The sequence below is a fragment of the Pipra filicauda genome, unplaced genomic scaffold (assembly GCF_003945595.2).
Source record: "Pipra filicauda isolate LSUMZ 115617 unplaced genomic scaffold, ASM394559v2 scaffold36_size6622888_pilon, whole genome shotgun sequence".
In the NCBI taxonomy this organism is placed as follows: Eukaryota; Metazoa; Chordata; class Aves; order Passeriformes; family Pipridae; genus Pipra; species Pipra filicauda.
In genome coordinates, this window is record NW_024104498.1 from 5,482,538 (window position 1) to 5,498,965 (window position 16,428).

The following is a 16,428-nucleotide window of genomic DNA, read 5'->3' on the forward strand; positions in this document are numbered from 1 at the left end:
TGATTTCAGACATCGCTGTTTTTTCTAGGACGTGCTGCCCCACAGCTTTTGGTTGCCCCTCTGGTACCGCACCAGCAGCAGGCACGAGTTACAGCAGGGAGCTGATCGGGACAAGAGTATTGACTACACTCCTGGCTTTTGTGCCCTCTACCATGTGCAGCGTGAACAAACACGGGAGAGGAACCCCTGCCAGCACCCGGCATCAGGGCTTTGAGAAGCACGCGGGATGGAGAGTGGTGGCATAGCTGAAACCTCGCAGGACCGGTGCTCCCAGCTTGCAGCACAAAAGCGACCACGGTACTCGGGGATGATCAGATTTTGTCTAATTGATAGCACAAGCCCACCCTACAGCAAGTAGCAATCGAGTACGCTCTCGCCATGCAAGTTAAGGAGCACCCCCGGGCAGTGTGTCCCAGCGCCGATCGCTGCCCAGCTCGGCTCCCTGGGCACAGGCAGAGGACATGGGCAGTGGAACAGCACACATCATGTCTAGCTGACAGGTCTCATCACTGCTGTTGAAGAGCCTTCTGAAAGTAAAGCAGACCGCAACAAAACAAAACACTAGTAGAGTCATGTGGCAGTAGCGTAATCCCTTAAATTTTAAGGTAAGTTAAATTTCATACAAATAAAACCTCCAAAAATATTTTGCAAACTCTGGCATATGGCTATGATACAGTATGTACAAATAAAATATCAGAATGGTTAAATTTTATTGCTTTTTTTTTTTTTATTATTTGGTTAAGGAATTACACAGTAGTGTATAAAAGGGCATGGGAAGCAGCAAGAAGTGAGTGTTTGCTTCTTGCCCTCTCTAAAGCCAAGGTTGGTTGGTTTTGTTTTGTTTTTAAATACTGCATTTTCAAACGTCACATCAAAAGCATTTTGGTATTGGGTGACATCAGCATTACCCAAACAGGATAGAAGAGCAACAGTGAAAGAAGCCGAGGAAATGGATAACAGGGTTCCATTTTGTACATTCCTTTGCTGATTCATACTTCCAGAATACAATTATTGATAAAACATCCAGTCTAAAGTTATATAAAAGTCAACAACTGCAAACCAACTTCCGCATAAACTGATGTTTCAGCAAGGTGGGCAGCTTCACTAATCATGCAAAAAACAAGATCAGTGATATTTGTGAGCAAAATCACCCAATTTGGCTCTGATACAGCCGGCAAGTGAGAATTCCCTCTTCAAAAGTCATTTTTCTATGTTCCAGAAGGTTACAAATATACTCTGTGTTTAGATCCACTACTACAAACAGACCTTTAAGTTCCTCTATAGTAAGGAATTCTCACTTACAAACCGGGTCTCAGTACAGAATGACGATGCCATTGCACGTGCCTACCCTGCTTTTTACATCCTTCTGTTGGCAAGGACACAAAAAATAAAGGTACCGAGAAGTGACCACGGTCCCAATAGTCAGGAAACAGCTCACAAATCTACTCTGGGCCTTCCCACCTGCTCCACACCCTGGAGTGTAGCAGTGCACTGCCAAAGCACGAATTCTTCAGGAGCTACTCAGCAGGCTGCAACTGTAGGCTTTTACCTCTTAAGCATCTGATAAAGCTATTCAATATGTTCATTAAAAAAAATAAATAGGCAGGCTCATCTCACAAAATATAATCTGGATGCAGCACAGCAAAGCTTAAAGAATGCTGAAGTGAAAACCCAAGCACTTGGCAAGTTAATTGCTCCTGCAGGCTTATGATATAAAAACACTTTCAGCTCTTCCCTTTAAAAATACATCCTGCTATCGATGGGCATGACTTACCCCTCCTGCTTTCCTCTGACTGAGGCCAAACTCATTCATGGATTTACTTAGTCAAAATCAGAAACTCAGCTGAAGCTCTTAACCACCCATTTCAGGCTCAGTCTCTCATTATAAACCACTTACTACCAACACAGCCCCTGACACAAACTTCTCCTTAAATATGCATAATTTACTCTATCTCAAATATTTACAAGCAGAAGCAGCCCATCTTTACAAGACAGATTTTCTTCTGCTCTACATAAAGTGCAGCTCTCTAATTTAAGGCAAATTTCAGTGAAATATAAAACCATAGTTTTATTTTAGTATGTACACATTTTAAATTAAAACCAAGAACTCCTTTGGAAAGGAAAGAATGAGAGGAAAATGTTTCCAAGTTTGGGATTTTCTGGATTTTAACACAGTCCCAATATTATGTCCTATAGACATATAAACTTTTAAATTTCTTTTCAATAAATGCAAGTGAAAACAAGAGGTGGCAATGTGTACAGTAATTTAGCTCCAAAGATCAGTAAAACACTGGGAAAGTGCAGACATAGTTTTTCGTGTCCTGTAGCTTCCTTTAGCTACAGTAACATCCACCAATATCAAATTTCTAAATATAGATCCTATACACCTAATGCTAATCTCAGTTCTTTTAGTGTGTATTTCTCATCTCCATCTGTGTCAAATTTCTTAAAGCTCTGTGACTCCTGGGCTGTGGAGCCAAGCAACTTTTGAAGATCTTCGTATGAGAGTTTCCCATCAGCAGCTTCAGGTGCTTTTTCAAACAAATTCTGAAGATCTGCAAAGAGAACAAGGATTGAGAAGTAGCTCCTTTAAGTACACAGGAATATCCTTTAAGCTGCTTTCCCAGTTTTACAGCACTGTCTCACTACCCAGTAATTAAGTACAGCATCCCTGAGTGTGGAGTTTGCCTCCTGTTTTGTCACAAGCTGTTGGTAACAGTTTAGGAGAAAAAAGCATGAACATTTCTGGATTAAATTACACTAAATCTGAAAAAAGTAATCCCTATTTCTGGCAACAGCTAGCAGCCCATTTTACAACCACTAAGTGCATACAGATGCAGTTATCCTCCTCAAAAGCAAGCTCTGAATGACTGTTGCTATACCAACAGTGCAGATGATATAAAGGGAAAAGTGTCTATTCACTTCGTGATGCAAAGAGTTGCCCTTTCAGTAGCTGAAGAGCAAGATCCAGAAACCATTCATCTGATCAGGCAGTGTTCTCTTAAAAAAATAAACAGAGAAAAGGAAAAAAGACCCAGAACACACACATTCACATCTACTTCTTTTTCCTTCAAGCACACCAGCTCTGCCCTTGACTTCTCTCCCCATCGTACTCAAAACAATTATAATTCACTTATAATGCACACTCCTGCTTAAATCTCAGTTTCTTCCCTTTTACATGCTACTCTTTCCTTTCAGTTATTTTGTTGGGGTTTTCTTAATTACTTTTTTATTAAAACCCATAGTTCTCAAGCTTTAAAAATTGACCTCACTTTTCCCAGAACGCTTATACTTATCTCCTCCTAAACATTTACATGAAATACTCAGAAAAAAAGGTCAGCCTAGAAAGGACATACCTTCGATGCTGGAAATTCCTGGTAAGGACAGATGGCTCAGCTGCCCATTACTCTCTGTGTTGTCACCAGCTGACCTTGAAGTCAGCCTCGAAAGGTCTGTGGGCTTTGCTGTAGTACTTGGACTACTTTCAACTGTTACAAAACAATTTCTATTAGTCTTACTAATTCCACAGAATTACAGTTAGCAAAACCAAACAAAAACCCAATAAAACTGAATTTATATATTTTTTTTGCATCACAGATGCTGTATGGGATAGGAATGCTGCAAAATTATTTCAGAATACAGAAGTGTTGTCCTCTTTTAGCAATAACTGAAAGAAGAAATTTAGGACACAGCCCTAATCTTTCATTCTGTACTAGGAGATGTGTATTTGTAAACTCCCATACAAAGAATGACTTGGAAGTGTTTTCTGCTTCCCACTCTGAGGGTGCTGAGGAAGCTTTATTAAGCAAATTACAACTGCTCCCCAGGTTGTTTTCATCTTATCCATATAAATATTCCCCAATAGCAAGGTCTAAACTTTCAAGCTCCTGCCTGGAATGAACAAGCAGCACGGTTCTATTGCAATGGAGTATTTAAAATCTGATGTTCAGCACTACCTGGATGTATACAGCAGAAATGCAGAACTGAAGTCAGCAGAGACACAGACCTTTCCTCTATGTTACACTTAGATTTTCAAAAAGCAAAACCAAGTGTTACTGGGTACAAAGTTCTCCAAGTTAATCGCTGCATGCCTTCAAACACAAGCTACTGATGTGAATCCTGCCATACATAACGAAAATCACCTTCAAGCTTCTGGAGTCATATACAATTTTCTGTACCACTTTAACTAAAATAACCTTCATCAAAATCTTAAGGAATGGTCTAAATTATCCACCTTCATTAGTTATCCTTTGAGTTACACAGGGAAGTACAACTACAAGATATTCTTACCATTCTTTGTTGTCTCAATGGGTCTGTCATTTTCTGGCTTGCCTGTGAGAGCACTGATCAGCTGAAGCTTCTCTCTTAGTTTTGATACCTGAGAATCTCTAGTTCCTGCTTCCTACATATGTTGAGAAAAAAAAATCTTAAAAAATACCCCTTCAATAGAGGCAATTTTGAGTCACTGATCCAGGCTGATCAAGTTTAAAATAATAAACAAGATTTTAAAACAGAAACAAATAAAGAAACAAAAATCAATGGAAATATGATAGGAATAAACTCACATACAACAGAATCAGTACCTCAACCTGAAAAACAGACTATTTTGCAGACACCAATTTCAAAAGAATCTGACATTTAGTTCCTATATTCCCTATAGAAATGGACAAGACACTGAAAAACCACAATATGAAACAGTCAAACATACTTGGAGTGAACATTTGTACATGAATTGAATGTCTCAAAATTCTTTCAGCTGCATGGAAGGACATTACAGCAGCTCTGCTGTGCTGTCCCACATGTAGTCAGAATGGCAAGACTTTAAACTATTACAGCTTTTCTTCAGTTGGCTTCCTGTCCCCAAAAGGGGCTGGGTAAGCTCTCCTAGTCTGGACTTTTAAAAAGCTTGATCAGAGCAGACTGTTTCCAGACCTTTGCTCAATTAAGGTTCATTTCAAACATGATTAGAAAGACAATTACATGCTCTACTAATCCAGTGTAATTTGTATTTGCTTACTTTACCTTCAGTTCTGTATTTGACTGACTTTCACTATCTAGTTGATCTTCATTTTCCACTTTTAGAGAGGTAGTTGCATCATTCCCCTGCAGAAAAAGAACAGAGCAGAGTTTATTCATGTGCTTCTTATTTTCTACACAGAGTTTATTTCCTTCAAATTTGGTAGGCACGAAGCAGGAAAAAACCGGGGCAGATACCTGCTAGAATAAACATGAAGTTATAAAAATGGGTTATGTAATTTACCACAGCAACATCAGCACCTTCCTTTATTGCTAAATATACAGAACATATTCTCACTGACTGGCCCCAGTAAGGCATACAGAAGGCAGTGGAAGAATTTATGAACATATCTAGGTGTTTTTGTTGTTGTTGTTTTGTTTGTTTGTTTTTAGAATTTAAGTACTGTTGAACAATGCAGAATCCCATCTGGCTCCTGAGTGGTCTTAACAGGCCTGTGCCAAAGTGATTCCTAAAACATAGTTCAGTTTGTGATTCCTGCTCCATAAAGCAATCACCCAAGTCTTAAATGTCACAGTGTTTTGGGCATTTTTCTGTAGAATCTGCAGGGAAGAAACGGGATACTGCTTCAGAGATACTCTTAATGTTGGTTATCTGTTCAGAAATACAGAACGAATTCCAGCCTTTCCTAACGAAATCCTCAGTATCTCAGGTCTCATTCTGGCATTTTCTTTAATTAGGTCTGAAAAGCCATATCTGTAGTGTAAGGAAGGTATTAAAAAACTACCTCAGCCATCAAATACTTACCACGCTGGTAGACAAGTTCTCTCTTTTGTCCAGATTATTCACAACAAGGGGAGAGTTTTCCAACAGTGTAACCTTCCGGCTGAGGTTGCCAATGGCTGAATCCACATTTAGAAGCCTGATGTCATTCAACTTTCGGTACACCACCACGGTGTTATTTAGCTCTTCCAGAGCTGCATGCAGTGCCTGGCTTTCCTGAAATATAAACCCAGCACGTGTCAGTTTACTCAGCCTCGGCAGCACTCCTGCTATTACCGACATGACTGACCCAGTTTAGCCGTGCAGACTGCAGGGCTGGCTCTGCACTGACACCGATGAAAACATCCAGCTGGAAGTTTCCAGAAAGTTACTCTGACTTGCAAAGCTTGAAACCGAGATTCCTCCTCAGGTTGCAACCTTCCCCGGGGTTGCAACCTTCTTCCCTAGCAACCTCTTTGTTGCTAATGTAATCACTTCAGCTGTGCCAGTGGACACAGAAAGCCTATTCATCTCATTTTCCAGGTCAAGCTTTGTAAGCACACCAACTGTCTTGCCCCAGAAAACATGTACTGGGCATATTTATACACGAGATTCATTTTTGAGGAAGATATTGACTGTGTTAAATGTAAGCAAGTGCAGTTATTCCCTTCCAACCCATTCAGCTAAACGCCCACACATTAAACTTTTTTTTTGTTGATGAATTACTGCTTTCCACACCTCATTACATTGAGGGTGACTCAATACATGCCACTCCCAAATTTGCTCAGATTAGCAAGTACCTGCCATAAAACCCACTCCATGAACCTTTAACTCATTTCCATTTACATTAGCAAAGTACACCTACATTTTGTCAGATATCAGTTTCAGTCTTTTTACTACTCACCCAGTCAGAATAAAAAAAAAAAATTACTCTTAGACCAGGGCACTTTCCTGTTTGCACATACACAGGAACAAACTACAGGAAAATGATCTTATGCTTTGTTTTGAAGAATGCTATTTGTACTGCTTGATAAAAACCATACATTTTGCAGACTACAGCACTGTGAAACACACAGGTAAGTGACATATCCATGACACTTGTATCAAAATTCCTTATGCGAGGAGAAAAAAATACCTTTTTGCAATTTTCTGTCTGGTTTCTCTCAGTCCTTGGCACAACAGTGGAGGGAAGTGAAGGCATCTGTTTTAATTCCTTCTAAGGAAAGAAGCAGAAAATTACGTTACCAAATGCCTATAAATAAGCTGTTAATAACTGGCAGACTGTTGCTAAGGATGTTTTGCTACAATTACAGTCATTCATGTCTGTTGTGCATGCAGTATTTTAACTAGGCTAATAAGAGTTTTCTCTTTCAGACACATAAGGTCCAAATTTATTTTTATTAAACACTCCTAATTAGCTCTTCTCCATTTAATGAAGTATTATGATGCACATTTTCTGCCATACACACTGCCATATCTGCAATGTTTTTGTAGAACCCAGTGACTGAATCAAGCTTTATTATGTGTCTAATTTAGATTTTGTCTGGAAGAATTAAAGTAAGGCTGTATTGCAGTTTAGCTGAAAATCTGTAATTATTGGCTCAGTTTGTTAACCCCCAGTGAGAGGTCAGTATAAATACAGCAAGTAGTTTCTGGTAAGGACAGTCAGTAATTTCAGCTGTATATGCATCCTTAATTCAACCAAAAAACTCTATCTCAATTTTCTGACCATCCTCAAGCCTATAACAGTGCAGTTATCATAAGCAGTACTCTGCAAAGTTTCCAAGGCTCCACATCTGAGGAGTAGGAAGTAAAAATATGCAGGATAAGAAGTGCAGTAGGGAACAAAAATTCTGGCTACAAAGAAATAACTTCCTTGGTACCATATAATAGATGACACACAGGGATTAGAAGATTAGCTAATTAATGTGCCAACCTACTGAAACCTCAAAAGTATTTTGAAGGCTTAAGGAGAACTCCACACAGTTCTTTAGCTTTCTTCGTATTAGTCAGGTAACCATTAAAACAGTGTTAAATCAGTACATTTTTTCTTACCACATCATTCTGGAGTATTTCTATGGATTTCTTGTATTCTTCAATAGCTGTCTGTATATTTTCAACATCATGAGCCACACTGGTAAGAGTGCTACCTATGGTTGCTACAGTCTGCAATAAAGAAGATGACAGAAATCTCAGCCTTCCTCAAACTGCACTGTCCCAAAATTCCAATCTGCTAAACACAATGTTTTGTTAGTGAAACTGCAGGCAGACTGCCACAAAAATATGCACGTGAGCTTGAAGAATTAAGAACTTTCTTTGCACTCAAAACTGCAAATCACTTCGGTTGGAAACGACCTCTTAAGATTGAGTCCAACCATTACACCAGCACTGCCAAGTCCACCACTAAACCACGTCTCCGAGTTCCTACCCATGCACTCTCAATACCTCCAGGGGTGGTGACTCAATGCAACATTTCAATGTTTGACAACCCTTTTGGTGAAAAAATTTTTCCCATTATCCAATTTAAATCTCCCCTGACACAGCTTGAGGCCATTTCCTCTTGTCCTATCACTTGTTCCTTGGGGGAAGAGACCCCTCCACCACCACCTTGCTGCAACCTCCTTTCAGGTAATTGTAGAGAGCAGAAAACTCCCCCCTGAGCCTTCTTTTCTCCAGGTTGAGCCCCCCCAGCTCCCTCAGCTGCTCCTCGCCAGACTTGTGCTCCAGACCCTTCACCAGCTCCGTTGCCCTTCTCAGGACACACTCCAGCACCTCAATGTCTTTCTTGGTAATGAGAGGCCCAGAACTGGACAAAGGATTTGAGATTTGGCCTCACCAATGCTGAGTACAGGGGGACAATCACTGCCCTGGTCCTGCTGGCCCCACTACTGCTGATACAACAAGTCTTAAGACTTACTTCTGTTAGGACACAATGAACACCCAGCATGCCTGTAGCAGCAAGTAAGAAGCTTAAGAAATAGCTTTGTACTCCTCCCAGAAAAAAAGAAATCCTGGCAGCCCAATCAGCCAAACCACAGTTAATTGCTTTGCATATCACTAGCTTGTTGATTACACATTAATTTTGTAGGGATAGGAAATGAGACATGGAAACCCATAATGCCACAAAGCTCACATTAGGCCTTAGCCAAATATAAATGTTTATTGCTAAATAAATAGAACTGCCACGGAAGAGCTGGCAAGTATCAACAAGCCATTCTTTATACCAAAATAAACAGGACAGTTCTTGGTAAAGAATGCTCAGCTAAGGCACATGGTAAGACATTGCATTAACAGAGAGCAATCCATTTTATTTTCCAATTAAAAAAGCTAAACAAACAACCTATTTGTAAACAGAGTTATAAAACTGCAGACAGACACTTCCATGTGTCTTAAACGATATTAAGATTAGCAACTTGAAGTAAACAGAAAGATCAACTCCAAGGTAAAGATGTGACAACATAATACAAACAAATGCATCTCCAAAGGGGATAAATAAGGCCTTCAAATTTTTTACCTGCCATATATTATCACAGGACCATACAATATCAAGTATATGAAGTCAAATTTTAAGGACAAGGGAAGCAAATATTCCTTGCATGCAAATCAGGTAGCTCCTGCTGTCCCCAGGAGCCCAGCAGATCAGCAAAACAGAATGCATTTAGTGATAGCTACATTTACAGTGCTTACCTTCTGAAGTTTCTCTACTGTGAGAGGAAGAGAAATCAGATCAGCAGCAGACTTTATGTTGTTTTTGAGATGATTTACTGTTGAGGTCAATAGTGATACCTAAAACCAAAAAGGAATACTTAGAGTTAGGCAACATAATCCTGATTCTGACCTTCCCCAATACTAGTGACCTAATGTGTAACATTAAAACATAAAAGTAATACAAAAATATATATGCACACACACGAAACACCTCTCTCTCTAGAAATCCTGCCTAGGCTACACTAAAATATTCTGCTTCTCGCAAAGGAGCAAGTTTTTATTTAATTTTTTTTAAGCTGAATGAAAGCCATAGAAGCCCTTTCTTTTCAACAAGGTACCCTCTGCCAATTTTACATTCGTCCTCTTAGAGAGAGGCTGTTGCCCAAGAAAGACTTAAAAGATTGTGCAAGAAATCCTTACATGGAGGAAACAGTCATCCACTTTTGCATTTAGCAACCAAACCTGCCCGGCAAAACCCAGCAAAGCCACGCAACTTCTCTAGTCAAGTGACGGGCAAAGAAGTTGCACAGATCACCCAAACCTTCTGCTGCAGAACAGGACCACTGACAACCTATGCACAGCAAGTTAGCTCAGTTTCTGTCACCTGATTGTCCCTGACAGCAAGTTATTCTTCATGATTACTTATTCATTCCAATCTGGAGGTTGTCAAATAAATTAAAAAGCGCATGCTAGTCATTCATCACCAATGCTCTCGCTTCAAGATCAATTTGTAGCAATCAGCAGTCAAAATGAAGAAAAATAGTTTCTTCTCACACTTGACAACACAAAGGTGGAGTGGATAAAATCCACTTTCTTCTGGTTAAAAAAAAAGAAAAAGTTGTTTCGCAAGCTGAGGAAATGAGAAAAATTTTAATTTTGCATTAGGTCAATGCAGATCAGCTGGCATGCAGACTCTAGTTCCACAGCTGTAAATATTGGCTGAGATTATTCCCAGCAGCACATCCCAACAATTCATGGAAAAAAACCCAGCAACTAAATTCTGAACCCCAAAAGATCTGGCTCAGACTGAACCAGACCCTGAAGTAACTTGAGGGCCTGCAAGAACCATGTGCAAGTATCTTTAACATCCAGGTGCAGATAAGAGCATTTTAAAAGTCCCATGAAGGATAAAGCAGACTATCAGATGCCAGAGAAAGCAAATCAAGTTTTCAGATACATTTATTAAGCACTTAACCACCACACAGGACTGAAGAAAAACCAATCTGAGCAGGCACCTCAGGACTCCTAAAAATTAAACCCAGAGTTCCCCACACACACCTCCTGACACCATTCACTGTGAGCAGCTCTGAACTTTTACCCTCTGGGGCAAAAATTTCAGGAAGAGCCTTGCTGGATGCTTCATTTGAAGGGTGAGTTATTAGAGCAGCTCTATGAAGGAAATATCTCACTGGTAAGTGGGTTAGTTCTAGCAGTGTCAACAGTGCCAAGATTTACACCAGCTCAGAGTCTCAGTGTGTGTCAGCAGATTTTATATTCACCACTTCTTCACTTGTAGCAACAGGAGCTTGCACTGAGCCAGGTAACTCTTACAAAACACTCTCAGAAATTGGAAATGTCAAATCTCTCATCGTAAACATCACAACTATTTGGCAGGAAAATTAAGAACTGCACAGTTCTGAGGTTTAAATTCTGCCTCAAGTTTTTGCACCAGTTACGCAATTTCTCCTCTTTGTGATCAGTCTCCAGCCCAGCTGGATGCTCAGGCTGTTTTCTGCTTGTTTACTAATGAGATTTACACTCTATTTTAACTTTAAAAGCAGAAATTTAGCATAAGGTCACAGTAGACTGTAGATAAAACCTCAGCACTGCACTTAAAATTAATTTCTGGAAAAAAAAATTGAAAGGAATATTTTATTATTTTCTACAAGCAAGTACTGATCCCTCTCACCTGTTTACTGATCTCTGTGATATTTATCCAAATTTTACTCAGCCCCAGTTCTCCAGTCTCAATTTGTTCTAGCTGCTTTTGGTTCTGCACCAGATCTTCGTTCAGTTTAGGAATTTCTTGGAATGATGTCTTTTGATTAGATTCCACTAGAAGAAATGAAAAAATAATTAAATATGTTTAAAAAACAAAACAAGATGTCTGGGTAAACAGTGTTGAAAGGCAGAAAACAAATCACAAACAGCAACATCTACAGCAGTGAAAGAAGGTAATAAGGGTCTATATATGGGTCTATTGCCAATTCAGGATTCAGTGACGCTCAGAGTGACAGCTCTTTTTTGTTTTAAGAGTACCAATATCTGCAGAGAGAACCCAGAGAGACTGTACTAAATTTAACACTTTGCACAGTACTGTCATTTTGGCAGCCCTCAGCAGGTCTTTATTTAGTGCAGTTATTTTGCATTACCTTCACAGGGGAGCATGAAATAGTAATGTGCCTGCAAATAAGAACTGCCCACAGTCCCAGAGCAAAGGAGGCAGGTGAAATGAACCTCAGTGCCCTTTCCAAGCCTGCAAAGGGGCTGCTGACGATGAAGTAAATTCCAAAGAGATTAACGTGATTACAGTTGCTCTGTCTGACAGAGAGACAACTGAAAAAATAAGGTATAATCTTATACACTAATGCCTGTTGGTAAACAAATCAGTAAACAAGGTCCTTGGAAATAAAGTCAGTTATTACTGCAGTTAATACCACAGGAAGGGGGAAACTCAGTGCAGCTCAGAGCAGTTCCAGGGAGCCTCAGAAATGCAGCCCTTCCAGATCTGCAGTGACTAAGCTGTTTAGCTGTAAGCTCTATTAGGCAACCCTAAATCCCCCCGTCCGAGAAACAAATAAGCAAAGGTTTTGAGGAGGAGATGAGAGTTCCCCAAAATCCACACCTCCACCCTGTAAGGCAGCACTGGAAGGCTCCACAGCAAACTGCCACCATTCAGAACAGCCTGCCAGGAGCAGTGGGACCTATGTGGTATGTGGCTGGCAGCTCCCAGAACAAATTTCCATGTGTGACCCATCCAGTCAAAAGGGGAAGCCTGTGGAGTGCATGCCCAAACACACACAACTGGAAAGCTGTGCACCTTCAAAAAACCACTTCACTCCTCTTGAAGCAAGTTCTAAAAGTACTTTCTAAGTTCAGAGGAATCGGATCACCAAAGATCCAAATAACGCTTCCAGTTAAATAAGACCTTGGAAAGTGTATTTTAGCCAAAACAGACTGAGAGCTAATTGTGCACTTGACACAAGCAGTTCACACTGAACTTGATATTTCAGAGGCTCTTGTAGACAAATTATTTTCTGTTTTGCCACTCTCACTGTGTACAGTGAGACTCCACAGTTTTTTGCAGTGCTAGGAAGTACTACACGTTCTCAGCATCATTACTAACAAGCAAAGGGAAACACCACATGACTTCCTCCTATTCCAAACACACCGGATGCAAAGATGTCTTGTTTTTAAAAAGCACTCATACTGCACTCAGTTTGTGCAAAGGATGGCAGAACATAACAAATATCACCACAGGAATCCACTCTTATGGGGAGAAAAAAAACCTGAATGAAGATTCAGAGGAGGAACGTTCCTTTTCCAGACTTGCTGTAGGACACATGGATCACATGCCTTTGTTTCTGTTCACCCACACATCTTACCAATGCACAGTGCTGCCTTTTGGAACCAGGTTGTTCTTGCTGTCTGCTTTTTTGTTGTTGTTTTTAAATGCTGTGCCTCATTATGAGGCTCCCATCCAACTTCTAGGCATGGTATTACAGTGGCAAGGAAATCTGACATGTTCATCACCAGACATAGTATTAAATATACAGCTTTTCTGTCAGAGCTATTAAGAAGAAAACAAGCCCATCTGTAACTGCCAGACAATCTGCTCAGAGAGAACAGCTGCTTTAACAAAGGGGTCTGTGTAAAACAGGAATGATGAAACTCAGCTACACCAAAGCCAACAAACGTTGTCCTCGTGAAAAACTTTTACTGCCAGCACACCCTCAAAGCAGAGTAGCCCACAAAGAACTGGCTGACCCAGAACACAAAACAGCTACTGCAGAGCTGTGGGTACACTCACAGCCACAAGGCAGCACCTGGAGCTGAAGGTATCCTCCATAACTGGTGGACAGGAATTACAGATAACTTTCAGAGTTCAGTATCAGTTAACATAAAAGCATATCTATCATCAGTTCTTTCTCTCACACCCAGCCAGCCTGTTCCACCTTGGCAGACAACTCCCCACCTCACAGCAGTTACACACCTGAACAGGAAGACCTAAATACCAACAGCAAAAAATTTCTGCACACACCTCAACATCTCTTTTACCACAAGCAAAACAAGCCCTTTGCTTACCTCCGGCCTGAGCAGCCTCCTAATTTTGGAACTGATTTCACCAGCCTTATAAGATCATTCTCCTGTCCTGGGCACTTAAACTCTGAGATGAAGACCAAAGCTATGGCACAAAACTCACAGCAACAGTGGTGCTTCTCAGGTAAAACACAGCTATCTGGCTTTCCTGAAGCAGCCAGAGACTATCTGACTGCTTAAAGCTTCACTCTCTTCTGCTCCATTCTTACAGCTCCTTAGCTTATCCTTGCATTTTTTCATATATACAGGATTTTAAACACCACTAAAATGAGGCACCAAAACATATCTTATGCCCAGAGGTGAGGTACAGAGAACCAAGAGCACACTTTAGGTGCCAATCTCACCATTTCTTACACCTCAGCACTACAGAAGTTATTCTATTGAAATCTTACATGGACAGGGATAAACTGAGACCTAAGAGAAAAAACACCTCACATTAACTCCATACTTCAAAGTACTAAACATGATGTAACTCCAAAGCAAATGCAACCTGATGTAAAAGTTGTACAAAACAGGTCAATGCAAGCAAGAAAAACATTCAGAGGATACAGAGAGAAAACATAGTATCAAAGCAACATTCAAACTGCAGTAACACCATAGCAAGCATCAGAGGATTTTAGAAACGTTCCAGACTTAATTTTTTTTTAATCTTTTTTTTTCATAATTCCCTAGATTGCTTTGACAGGGCTGCTCAGAACTTTTTTAATAGGGTCTTTCTTTGGCAGAGAGCACTCCTAAGACTGAAGTCAGGAATTTTAGAAATGTATGTACAAGCAACTACAGGCCCACCTAGTCCAGGGTCCCTGTTCCTCAGAAGATACAGAGCAGGCAAGAATATATAACATTCACCTCAGATTTGCCAAACCTCCAAGTGTTCTTGGCTCAGAGGCAGTTTATCTACTCAGTACTTTCAGACTTTGACCGAGCAATTAAAGCTCTTCATACTGCCCAAAGAAAATGTGAAAGAGCGGTTACATTTATACTCACTAGTTCGAAACTTCTCCTTTATTGCATCCAGATCCTCCTTGAGAGCCACCTGCATCCAGACTAAGCCAACACACGCTACCACACAAGCGGCAAGAATGACGAACGCACATAATGGGTAACAGAACTTGCAGCATCGTAGGTAATCTCCCCTGCATGAAACAAAGTAACAGGCTGTGAAAACACAACAGTACCTAGAGAAGTTTTATTTTAAATGCTGTTCTAGCAAAGTGAGGGACAGAGTTGTAACAGCACACATTTGGGCCGACAAGAGCTAAAAAAGAGCATTTCCAGGAATAAATAAAGCTATAAAGTGAGGTCAGGGTGGTTACTCTCTGTTCAGTTTATCCTCAGGAGGTACATCTAGCATATTTAAAAGCAGCTGTCAGGTTTCTCTTACTAAAATTTCCTGCTCTGCTCACATAAGCTTATGCTAGGCACATCTGCTTGACAGCTTGGTAAACACGCTTCAAGACAGGGTATTACCATAATGTTACAACAAGTAATATCTTCTAGAGCATTCCAAATTGCGAAAGCCCAAGTTGCTCCGTGATATGCCTACTTTCAGGTGTTCTTGGGGGCCCATTATTAATGCTGTCACTTAACTCAGAAGCTTATTTATTGGCAAAAGCACATCACGTCCGTGAGAAGAGCAGCACTGCGCCAGCTCGCAGGGCTGTGCCACATGTGCCGAACACACACGGGGAACTGCGCTCAACAACATCAGCGCTGATACCGAGCTGCTCTAAGGACTCGACAGAAAAGAGGAAAACAGCCAGAGGATGGTTTAGTGGAAGGTGTCCCTGCCCATGGCAGGGGGCTGGAACCGGATGATCTTTAAGTTCCCTTCCAACCCAGGGCATTCTGTGATTCGATGATACTTCTATCCCCCAGCCAGGCGACCTGTCGGGCCAGACACACTCAATGCAGCTCCGGGTGTTCCCCGGCAGCCTCTCACCCACCCCCTTTACCCCCAGCTGCGAACCCGACCCGCTGAGGGCACCGCAGCTGCTCCAGCTCCGCCCGGAGCAGGGCCGGGCCGGGCCGGGGACCCCGCGCCCCCCCGGGACTCACTTTCCGCAGCGGCCCCGCGCCCCCGCGAACTCGTCCTCCTCGGAGCTGGACTCGGAGTCGGAGGCGGGCGGCTCGGTGCGCAGCAGCCGGTGTCCCGAGCCCTTCTTGGCGGGCTTCTTCCTGCGGCCGTCGGCGGCCAGGCCGATGAGGGCGTTCAGCTCCTTCCGCTTCTTCATCCTCTTGTGGGGCGGCGGCGCGGCCGGCGGCTGGCTCCCGCCTCCCTCCTCCTTCTCCCCCTCCGCCGCCGCCGCCGCCAGCGCGCCCCGGCTCGCCAGCCTGCGGCCCGGCGGCGGCTACAGGCGCTCCGCGGGGCCGCGGCTGTTGCTCCCCCGCCGGCCCCGCGGCGGCTCGCCCGGCCCCGCGGCCGCCGCCCGCCCCGCCCGCGCCATGGCCGCTCCGGCCCCGCCGCCGCCGCCGCCTGCCAGCAAGGCGCGCTCCCACTGGCCGCCGCGGGACCGCCCCGCTCGGCGCCGCGGAGCGCGCAGGGCCGCGGGTTCGAGTCCCGCCCCCGGCGGGTGGGACGAGCGGTGCGGGGGCGGACACCGGGCTGGGGACGGACACCGGGCTGGGGACGGACACCCGGCTGGGGATGCACACCCGGCTGG

The 16,428-nt window shown here is 42.5% G+C and overlaps 1 protein-coding gene across 2 annotated transcripts; it reads right to left on the reverse strand.

The window, feature by feature from the left end:
* Positions 1-691: 691 nt before the first annotated feature.
* On the reverse strand, positions 692-16,167 carry EFCAB14 (EF-hand calcium binding domain 14). 2 transcript variants are annotated; one of them, XM_027747107.2, is made up of 11 exons: positions 15,824-16,167; positions 14,753-14,901; positions 11,355-11,500; positions 9,425-9,523; positions 7,793-7,903; positions 6,873-6,950; positions 5,783-5,974; positions 5,023-5,103; positions 4,291-4,402; positions 3,357-3,488; positions 692-2,555 (listed from the first exon to the last, which is right to left on the reverse strand). In XM_027747107.2, the coding sequence occupies exons 1-11, from the start codon at positions 15,997-15,999 to the stop codon at positions 2,380-2,382; spliced, it is 1,452 nt and encodes a 483-aa protein (XP_027602908.1). In that variant the 5' UTR covers positions 16,000-16,167; the 3' UTR covers positions 692-2,379. The 2 variants fall into 2 exon arrangements, with proteins under 2 accessions (XP_027602908.1, XP_027602907.1); XM_027747106.2 differs by having other exon boundaries at positions 6,873-6,953; positions 15,824-16,166.
* Positions 16,168-16,428: the final 261 nt, after the last annotated feature.

Bases quoted from the DNA above. Each gene is read 5' to 3' on its own strand.
- EFCAB14 (XM_027747106.2), bottom strand. From the start codon at position 15,999: ATGAAGAAGCGGAAGGAGCTGAACGCCCTCATCGGCCTGGCCGCCGAC. The intron at 11,501-14,752 runs GTGAGTATAAAT...CATTTCTTCTAG, and splicing joins AAAGGAGAAGTTTCGAACTA to TGGAATCTAATCAAAAGACA. The intron at 7,904-9,424 runs GTAAGCACTGTA...TCTTTATTGCAG, and splicing joins CAGTAGAGAAACTTCAGAAG to ACTGTAGCAACCATAGGTAG.